The sequence below is a fragment of the Chenopodium quinoa genome, unplaced genomic scaffold (genome assembly GCF_001683475.1).
Source record: "Chenopodium quinoa cultivar QQ74 unplaced genomic scaffold, ASM168347v1, whole genome shotgun sequence".
NCBI classification, from domain to species: Eukaryota; Viridiplantae; Streptophyta; class Magnoliopsida; order Caryophyllales; family Amaranthaceae; genus Chenopodium; species Chenopodium quinoa.
The window spans coordinates 2,364,354-2,374,692 of record NW_018744991.1 but is presented as its reverse complement, the minus strand read 5'-3'; the positions used below and the strand labels follow the sequence as shown (position 1 = coordinate 2,374,692).

The window sequence follows — 10,339 nt, the reverse complement described above, 5'->3', positions numbered from 1 at the left end:
TTAAAAAGATTCATTGTATATACGAAATCTACGTTATAATTATTTTGTTTAAATCGCGCATCGCACGGGGATAAGTTTTTTTTTATAAAAAAAAAATAGTATAAAATATAATCTTGTTTTAAAAAATATATAGATATGGGTATGGGGTGGGGATGAAGAAGCGGGGAATAGGGCGGGACGGGTAGAATCTAAATCTACCTCCGTCCATCACGTATGACGGGTATGATTTTATTCCCGTCCCGACCCCACCACCCGATAAACCGAGACCCATCCCCAGACTCGCCCTAAGTGCCCCAGTGACATCCCTACCTCTATTCCCTAGACCTCGTTTCCACACGCCAAACGGCAAACGCCTTGATAGAGAAAACATAATGGTGCATCCGACTCATCAGTCATCAATGACTATGGCACTGTAGACAGAGAGAGAAATATGGTAGAGGGCACGGCATCTTCGGCAGATGGTTCCAAATACAAGGAGTACTTGGCGGGCTTGATAGCCGGCGTCGCCACCGTCATCATCGGCCACCCCTTTGACACTGTCAAGGTCTAATCTTTCTTGTTTATTCTACTATTACATTCAACCAACTTAACCCCATTGCTTAATTTTATTGCATTTATACAATTTTGGATTTATTTGCACTATACCCATATATTTTGTTTGTTTAATTTTCTTGTGGATATCATGGATTGTTGAGGTAATGGTTTATTTTAGACATATTGAAAATATGGTGTATTTATTGTTTTTGTGTTGAATTTATACCAAATGCAAATGGGTAAATATATGAGCTTGTGGTGGCAATTTTGCTGTTAATTCTGTGAGTGCTGATGATGGGCAAACTTGAGTTCTGTTGTTGGAATCATTGATGTTGGAATGAGTTCATGAATAGGGGTTTGTTTATGGAAGATTAATTTGCTTGTGATTCGACTTGAAATGCTGGGGTTTGTTTTGGATCTATGTCACTATTGTTTTTTTGGTGTTCTTTCCGGTTCATCCTTTGGGCTAATCCGGATTCGGGCTCAGTTTTGAGGGGTTAGGTTCAAGTCCCCTCCTAATTGTTATTGTGGGTGATTGAACACGCGATCCTCCCTATCAAGTGTAGCACTGTACCAACAACCAATTGGTATGTCACGATTGTTTGTTATATACAATGTTATTAAGTTTGAGCATAATGGTGTGGCCATGTTGGACAGACGACTTCTTGATTATAAATGGTATACAAGTTTGTACTCGTTTTATGTTCATCTCAGAGTGCTCGTATACAAGTTTGTACCTGTTTTATGTTCATCTCAAAGTGCTTGGTTAGAAGGAGATGCTTTCTTCTCATTACAATGCTATGTGATGACATCTTTGAAGCATTGCAATGGATGCAGATTTGCAATTGTAGAAAATTTATACAAGAGTGAAGAAAACAATTTTGAGTAGTGATAAATTAGTTTTACTAACAAAAACTTTAAGAAATTTATATTAAAATTACCCCTACAATGTATATTCAGTCCAAACTTTCAATTTAATTATTTCAAACAAAACAATTGATTAGATTCATACTTGAGCTTATCAACAACAATTATAGGACATCTACAATAACTTTATCACGTATCATTCTTGATGTTTGCATCTTTAATCAAGGTTAGATCTTTGAGAAGAGTTGGGATTGGATTTCTTAATATATCCCTTCAATTTAGGCCATTATCATTTATCAACATAATACTTGGAAAATAATTGATATGAAAATTTAAACTTGTATGTGTGTTAGGACAATAACTCTTTGATGTTAGGATCCCAGCCTTTTCCTTCGATCTTGACTGATTATCATGTTAGTTAATGGTCTAAGCTAAGCATATTGATTTTTGAGACACTATTTATGAATTTATTATATTAATGCTCGCTATTTTTACTTGTGAATAAATCAAAGAATGAAAATCATTGTTGGTAAATGTGATTGTGCTGCTCAGATACTTAAATCTGATTCAAAAAACCTATATGTGATCTTTAGATACTCATATACGCTTGGCACTAGCATGCTGATTATACCAATAAAGATTGACTTTGTAGAATTGGTAGAATTATACCAAGTATTTTACTGTAGTAAATTTTTTCTCAATCTTCTTAGTTTTGAGGTTCTGATGCGGTTTAAAAACAAATGCAGATTTTCACTTGGTTGAATCTAGGATCACTCTTTAAGATCTTACCAATTATTGTTTTAACACACATGAAATGGACTATAATCCATGAAGGAGATCTTTTCCTATAATCTATCTTATTATGTTTAAGTAGATGCTTTCTTCGCAGGCCTGACTCATATGTGGTATTTTCTTGCTGACAGGTGAAGTTACAAAAACACAATACTGAAGTACATGGTGTCAAGTATAGAAATGGATTGCATTGTGCTGCTAGGATATTGCAGAATGAAGGGGTATGGATCTCTGTTACCCAGCTTTAAGGTTAGGAATCCCATGTATCTAAGAAGGCTAAGCAATCATAATATTCATCATGGCTCTGATTAAATTTTTAGAAAAATTAATTAGATTAACCCCGAATTAAAGTGTCTATTATATTAAAACCATCCCAAACTAAAAAGTTAGTTATAAACCATGGCGTGCTGTATCAAAATTCACATGCCTGTTTTATACTGAAGTTTTTATCCTCCACTTTTTCTCTAAAGCTAGGCTCCACACTTGCCTGCTCAAATTTTCTGTACTTTATTAACTCTACTCCATTTACTAACGTCGAATTTATTCTGGAATGGGAGAAGTATTATGCAACATTTCCGCTTCTGAATCTGGGCTGCATTTTAAGAAGTTTTAGCTAAGTGTATGTGCTTACATTGCAAATTAGCTGGAATACGCTTTTATTTGACCATCTCATATACCGTTTCATATGTAAGAGTCTCTTGAGACATTTGGGTGCATGAGGTATACTATGTTCAGTGGCTGGAAGCTTGCATGAGGTGTAGGGCAATTTTGTTACTTTTTAGGAAAAGGATTTTTTAGAGTGTTCAGAGGAAGTGCAAATTGATATTCTTTTTGAGAAAAATGTTTCAGATAAATTACATATTTATTACTATTCCAAAATGAATTTTCATTTCTAGCTACTTAAGAATGCATTGATACATCACTTCATAACAGGCGAGACCAAGGCAAAATCTATCTCTTGTGTACTGTGTGTGATACAAGTTCATAAATTGTTAAAATGGTAAAAAGTGAATAAATATGCATGATATTCATTGGAAATATCTGTGACTATAATCAATCCATCAACTGTAATGAACTACGGAATACATTGACAATAGACTACAATGTGACTGACCTATTTAGAAACCAAACCGAACCACTCCTAACCTGAACCATATTTAATTCAAACAACCCTGTTTGCCACTACTACTTTCCAGTACAGAAATGATGCACAATTTATTGGAACTACTTAGATGATTCAAATCTTATAAAAAAAACAAGTTTTACTTGCGAAATCTATGTTGGTTTTCATTTGTGGGTGTAGATTGATCAGTTAGGAATAATTTTATTAAATTTTCAGTGACAGGATGCTGATGGTGATTGCTGATCTATCAGTCCTTAACTCTATTTTAAGAACAATCTACAATAGTTAAGGTTACACCACATTCTCCTATTCCAATATCTTACTTTAGCGATGGCATACAAATTTCTTCTGCATAGCATTTCTACTCCGTCTAAGTAAATTTGCTGCTGATTGGAACTTGGAAGAAGCAGCTACTGTGATTAATCGCGGATTCAGAAATTTTTGCATATGGGTCCATATCTTCGAGCATTAGACAACTAGCTAGCTAAATGTATCGATAAACATAAATAAATCAAATATTGTCTCAACTCCCAATTACTACCATATTCTGGGGACGGAACTAGGATTTTGAAAATGGGAGTACATGTTTCTAATTAAAGGATCATTAAAGAATTAAGTAATTTATTGTGTAATCAATCCATCTTCATGTGAATTAATCGCAACATTACTGATAAATTCAATTCCCATACCAGTATATTACCCATATAAAGGTCGTGCCAAAACTTTTCAAAAGATAGCTCGAGCTTAATTGGTTTTTGTTTTCCTACTTATGTTAAGAAAGCAACTTAATGAATATAATTGTAATTCAAAACAAAATCATACCAAATACTGAAATTTAAGAGTAATTGTGTTTCGTGAAAGTACTGAAAATATGGTGAAGAGATTATAGAAATGCCCAAAAATAATTGATAATTTTTTAAATATTCTAAATTGAAAAGGAAATTATAGATTTGAACCCAAGCTCAGTAAACATAGCACTAAAATCATCTGCCACTTTCACCCGCAATTCAACATTTATTTGGATTGATAGAGGTTCTAAAATAAAATTTATAACAAGTATTTTTGTTCTTTCCAAAAACAAGAAAGAAAAAGGTTTGGCACTATTGGCAGGTTTTGATCCCGCGCACTTATAAGAGTATTAAACTCTTGCACATGGGTTTTAGACCACTAAACTGGATCCATACACATTCAATCATTGTATGTGTGATTGTTAATACTACCTCCGTTAACAGTTATTTGCAACGATTTGATATAAAGTAGAGAGGAAAAATGTCCCATCGTTGCAAATAACCGGTAACGGAGGTAGTAAAAGTTTGGAAATTTTGCGAAAAACTACCATTTACCATTTAAATGACGAGTTTTGAGAACAACTACCATTTAATTTTATTTTTTTTAAAAAACTACCACAATAACATAAAAAGTTTGAGTAGCATTACCTTATCAACTTTTCCGGCTAGAATCTCCGGCCGTGGGGCCCACAAATTAGTATTTCCCTCCCAAAAACCTATTCGAAATGATGAATCTACCCCTAATCTAATCTGGCCTCAACTACCTCTCTTTGTTCATTAATTTCCTGCCTAACTCCTTCATCCACCGTTATTCATTCGTCACCATCTACTCATCTCTGTAAATCAGAGAATATTCCCCCCTTTTGACCTTCCATTCTTTCTCTCTTTTGCAACTTCACTCACAATCTCGTTCTCTTACGAATTGTGGTCCTAATTTAGCCACAAAGTTTCTGCCTTTCGTACCTGCTCGTGCTTTTTTGGGCAAAAAGAGAAGCTGCTAGCTATAATGGAGGCACGCCTACCACTCAAAGCATCACAAAACTTACAAGCAATGAACCTCCTCCCTGGATTAGTGCTAGTCCAAGAGGTCTTCATTTTTGGGGGAATTCCGCAAAAGCATTTGGAAGGAAATGGACGAGCTAAGTGATATGAGGAATTGGACATGGTTGGATTCAATTAATTGCTGCAAATACATAAACAAATAATGAGTAATGAACCCTAGATTGGATAATACAAAACAATTGCCCCAAATCCCCCAATTTCAAAAACCCCCAATTTCAATTTTTTTTTTTTACCATTAACCCTAATTTATAGTTTTAATTGAGAAATTGTGTCAATTACAATGTGAAATTAAATAAACATTTCCTTCAATTGTGTCCACCAATTGATTTTGCTTGTTCTCTCGCCTTGAATTGATTGAAATCAAGAGATTAGGGTTTAATTTTGGTTTTCATTAGCGGAAAGGGGGAAACGAATAAAATCAGTTATAAATACAGGAGAGAGAAAAAATTTTGGGAGGAAAATACTAATTTGTGGGCCCCACAGCCGGAGATTCTACTCGGAAAAGTAGATAAGGTAGTGCTATTCAAACTTTTCATGTTTTTGTGGTAGTTTTTTCAAAAAAAAAAATTTACAATAGTAGTTGTTCTCAAAACTCGTCATTTAAGTGGTAGTTCTTCGCAAAATTTCCTAAAAGTTTATTTTTTTCTCCCGAATTACAGTTTTTCCCAAAATCCAGTATGGGTTTAGTTGAACCCACTGAACCCATATTGGATTTGCCACTGACTGTGATTGCTTATCTCTTTTGCCAGAGTAAACCTATCATTTTTCTCAGTATGCGATTAGTGTGTGCAATCCCTTTTTTTTTTTTTTATTTAAAACTTGTTTGTCGTGTTCATTTCAATAGGTAAGGGGTCTTTATCGAGGTGCCACCTCCTCTTTTATAGGGATGGGTTTTGAAAGTTCACTTCTGTTTGGCATATACTCGCAAACAAAGCAATCTCTCCAGGTAAAAATCCTTCCCCTGAAGCTCACAAAAATCACATTTTTTTTTTTTTTTTTCATCAGAGATCTATTTCCAAAATTTATAGACTTGAAATGTATTGTTGCTGTATGGAATCTGCTCCATATGGACTAAATGTGAATTTTTTCCTCAATGGTGACGGTTTGTCTATAATGGCTTAAGGGCAAGCTGCAAAGTTCTGGACCTGATTCCCTAGTCATAATTCCATCAGCTGCCTATTCTGGGGCTATAATCAGCTTTGTACTCTGTCCTACGGAGCTAGTGAAGGTAAGGAAATATGCTGTTTTTGAATATATTGTTCTAGGCTCTTCCAAGTTGACTCTGAGCTTCTCCAGTGTAGGATGCAAATTCAAGGAACTGATTCTTTGATTCCGAAGGCGAGCACATATACCGGTCCTGTTGATTGTGCCCTTAAGACTATAAGAACTGACGGGGTGAGGAATCTCTTTTGCTATGTATAAGACTGACTGGTTATTGAAGAGCTGATGTCTTAGATGTGCAGGTAACAGGCATTTTCCGTGGAGGGACGGCAACCTTTCTAAGAGAATCTTTGGGGAATGCTGTTTTCTTTAGTGTTTATGAGAATGTCCGACATTCTATGCACTTGAAACTCAAAGATTGTTCTGGAGAATATAAAGGCTTGGCTGAGATAGGGGTTGGGATCATCAGTGGTGGCCTAGGTGGTGTTGCTGTAAGTGTAGATAGTTCACAGGGTTAAACCCTTTAATTTTTTTTTAATTCTCTGCCATTCATTTTGCTTCATTTCCTGAACTGTTCTTTTGGCTGAAAATTTTCAGTTTTGGTCTGCTGTTTTGCCCCTGGATATGGCAAAAACCATGATTCAGACCAACCCAGATCCAAACTACTCCAGAAATCCTTTTCAAGTGTTGAAGTTGGTATAATTTATCTCTCTTTCTTTCTTTCTTTCTTTTTTTTTTTTTTTTTTTTTTTTTTTTTTTTTTTTTTTTTTTTGGCATGAAAGCAAGTTCAGTTTGGACTAGCAGAAACTCTGTGTATACCTTGGTGGTTCAGCTAACATACTGTATATCTGTAGGTTTACAAACAAGCTGGGCTAAGAGGATGCTATGCTGGCTTAGGTCCAACTATAGCACGGGCATTCCCAGCCAATGCAGCAGCAATTGTCACCTGGGAATTTGCCATGAAAATGTTAGGCATCAGACATGAGTAGTTATCTTTCTTACAGAGATTCATTTGCGGTGAATGGAAGCAGTGTGATTTGACGGGAGATTTGGAGTAAGGCGCATTTAATTGTTTGCCATAAAATTCAAGTGTCCATGGTCTTTGAACTCTTAGGCTTACTTTGTGCTTGTTTGATTCACATGAGAATTAAACTCCCATGGGAATTTATACTTCACGAGAAATTACTTCCTTTCTGCAATACCTAGGAAATGACATGTTTGGTTGACTCCAGGAATTCCCCGTTCCTGTGAATTTCTATCGACCAAGGGGTTTTAGGTAATTAATCACCCATGTTTTGTGGGAAGCCGAATTTCATAATTTTAGTACTTATCAAACATGTGAAATAGCTACCCTAAATTGTTTACTTAAATATCTACTTCCCCCATTTTTTCTTTTTTTTTTTTGGTTAACCAAACAAGCACTTAGTGATTACTCGTAGAGTGTAGGAAATAGGCAGTTTGAAAAGCATATTGATTACCTGGTGAAGTATTATTTGACTTGGGATAGTTCTGAATCATTCTGGAGTGTACTTTGTATTCCATCAATGATATTAGTGTTTTGTTATAAATAATGATACTCTGTATTAACTTAGTAATTAAATTTTTAGCAAATTTAGTCTATTGCTTCAGTCTAAACATTTTTTTTATTAATTACTCGTATTTAATATGTTTATTTGATTTTGTTAGAAAACGCCGTCAAAGGCCAGAATATAGGAGCTTATCAGTACAGCAGCCTGTAGGGAGGAGCTACCTTCAAGGAAGGACCTCCTTATAGGCAATTTGAAATAACAGATTACAATTACCAAACTTAGAAGGGAGCACACTATGAATCAATGGAAGAAAAGCATAACTTCCTTCTGGACTTTGCGAGCCAGATATTCTGGTCTCATTACAACAGCTTTTCATACTGCTTAGTTCCTCCATATGGCTCTGCAACATCCTATTAATGACAGTTGCAACTTGCAAGCAAAGCGCCACAGCATTTCTTTTAAAAAAATCGCTTTTCAACTGGAAAGATATCCACCTATCAAACCTCGTCGTCTCAGACCCTCTGTAGCGAGTATCAATCCAACCATTGATGAGCAAAAGAAATACCGAACGTGCAGTTTGGCTTTAGTATTGATCGGAACTTCTGTAGAAACAATGAGAAGCAGATGAATTGGTGTTCACTGTTCAGAGGAAGCCAATCTATTCCACAGACCCAAGCGGCCAAGCGCACCATATGACCTAGTAACTTAGGACTTAAAGAAAGTAAGAAACTGGTTACCATGCTTCATCGTGTAGCCTTTGACATCAGGGCTAGAGCCTAGAGTCAGCAATGGCCTGGCTTACTTGCCTGATAGAGCCCGACTTGAAAAAGTACAGGTTTGAACAGCGCTAAAAACTTATTTCTAGACAAAAACCCGAGTCCAGCCGGAAAAAAGCCAAGTACTGGTTTGGATAGAACGGGATTTTATACTTAGGTCCGATCTGACCTGATTATTGATCAACCGGAATTTGATTAGTCTTGGACTATGCAATCGGCGCTGATTATTCTTGGACTATTCAGGCCCATTTTGAAGGAAAAATTAAACTAGCTTATATATGACCCAAATAAGCCCAAACTATTTTATTACCTTCAATACTGCTGGCCCAAATTGTTTTAAACTGTAACGAATCAATTGATCTAATCAACCCTTTTGTCACCAACTCACCTCTGGAGTTTAGTGGAGAAGAACTTCTTGCAAAACTTTTGGATTAGGTATGGAGGAAGTCCTAATACATCACTATTAGACACAAGCAAATACATAATAATGACAATTTTGTAAATAATGACACTGAGAGGTAATATAATAATACTGTACATTTTCAGTAGTACTATATAGTATAAAAGACACTCTTAGTAATACTTTAAAAAACATCTCATTACTACTATTAGGAATTCCAGTAGTATAAAAAATTGTTATGCAATTTTGCTTATGTCTAATGGTGATGTATGAGGTAAGTCATGCATGTTGATTATGTTACTCAAGGGCAACCAAACATTATTAAAAAATTATGTTTGTTTCACTATAATATTAAATGACAATAGACAGTGTGACTTATTGAATTTATATACTCAATAATTACTCATATTGATTCATTTTAATGTTGTTACACATGGATGAAGAAATCCATCATTTTTTTAAAAGTTTTGTGATAGATAATAGGTTAATATATCTTGCTGATATTGTGTAAAGATATTTCTAAGTGTAATTTAGTAAATATATGAATGAGGAATTTAATGCTCTTACTAAATAGCATATTTGGGGCCTTGTTCCTAGACTGGAAGGGGTGAATATTATTCAGTGCATGTAGTTGTTTAAACACAAGTACAAGGAAAATGGTGAGTTGGAGAGACATAAGGCGAGACTTGTTGTTAATGGCAAGTCTCAACAAGTTGGTGTTGATTGTGATGAGACTTTTAGTCCCATGGTGAAGCTGGCAACTATTTTTACTGTTTTCAGCATTGCTATGAGGAGAGATTGATATATTCATCAATTAGATGTCAAAAATGCGTGTTTTCATGGTGACCTCAAAGAAATCGTATTTATGCATCAACCTCTGCCGGGATTTGTGAATCCCAATGCTCCTACACATGTTTGTCGTCTTCGCAAGTCTCTTTATGGCCTTAAACAGGCTCCTCGGGCTTGGTATCAACGTTTTGCAACTTATCTCTTGCAGATTGGCTTTGTTTGCAGCAAAAGTGATAATTCCATTTTTATTTTGCGCCACGGTGCGAATGTTGCATATCTTTTACTCTATGTTGATGACATTGTTCTCACAACTTCTTCTAACAGACTCAAGTGTGATATTATTGCTCTTCTTAAGTCCGAATTCTCTATGTCGGACTTGGGAAAGTTAAGTTATTTTTTAGGGATCTCCATCAGCTGTACCAAACATTCTGTGTTTCTTAGTCAGAGTAAATATGTTTAGGAAATTATTCACAGGGCAAAGATGGATAATTGTAAACCGATTGCTACACCCTTCGATC

The 10,339-nt window shown here is 35.4% G+C and overlaps 1 protein-coding gene across 2 annotated transcripts; it reads left to right on the top strand.

Moving 5' to 3' along the window:
- The first annotated feature begins 264 nt into the window (after positions 1–264).
- On the top strand, positions 265–7,918 carry LOC110706937 (mitochondrial arginine transporter BAC1-like). 2 transcript variants are annotated; one of them, XM_021884937.1, is made up of 8 exons: positions 265–544; positions 2,325–2,414; positions 6,011–6,112; positions 6,290–6,394; positions 6,463–6,561; positions 6,630–6,818; positions 6,925–7,023; positions 7,182–7,918. In XM_021884937.1, the coding sequence occupies exons 1-8, from the start codon at positions 431–433 to the stop codon at positions 7,314–7,316; spliced, it is 933 nt and encodes a 310-aa protein (XP_021740629.1). In that variant the 5' UTR covers positions 265–430; the 3' UTR covers positions 7,317–7,918. The 2 variants fall into 2 exon arrangements, with proteins under 2 accessions (XP_021740629.1, XP_021740630.1); XM_021884938.1 differs by lacking the exon at positions 265–544 and adding an exon at positions 574–1,121 and having other exon boundaries at positions 2,325–2,442.
- Positions 7,919–10,339: the final 2,421 nt, after the last annotated feature.

Bases quoted from the DNA above. Each gene is read 5' to 3' on its own strand.
- LOC110706937 (XM_021884937.1), top strand. From the start codon at position 431: ATGGTAGAGGGCACGGCATCTTCGGCAGATGGTTCCAAATACAAGGAG. The intron at 6,113-6,289 runs GTAAAAATCCTT...TAATGGCTTAAG, and splicing joins AAACAAAGCAATCTCTCCAG to GGCAAGCTGCAAAGTTCTGG. The intron at 6,819-6,924 runs GTAAGTGTAGAT...GAAAATTTTCAG, and splicing joins GTGGCCTAGGTGGTGTTGCT to TTTTGGTCTGCTGTTTTGCC.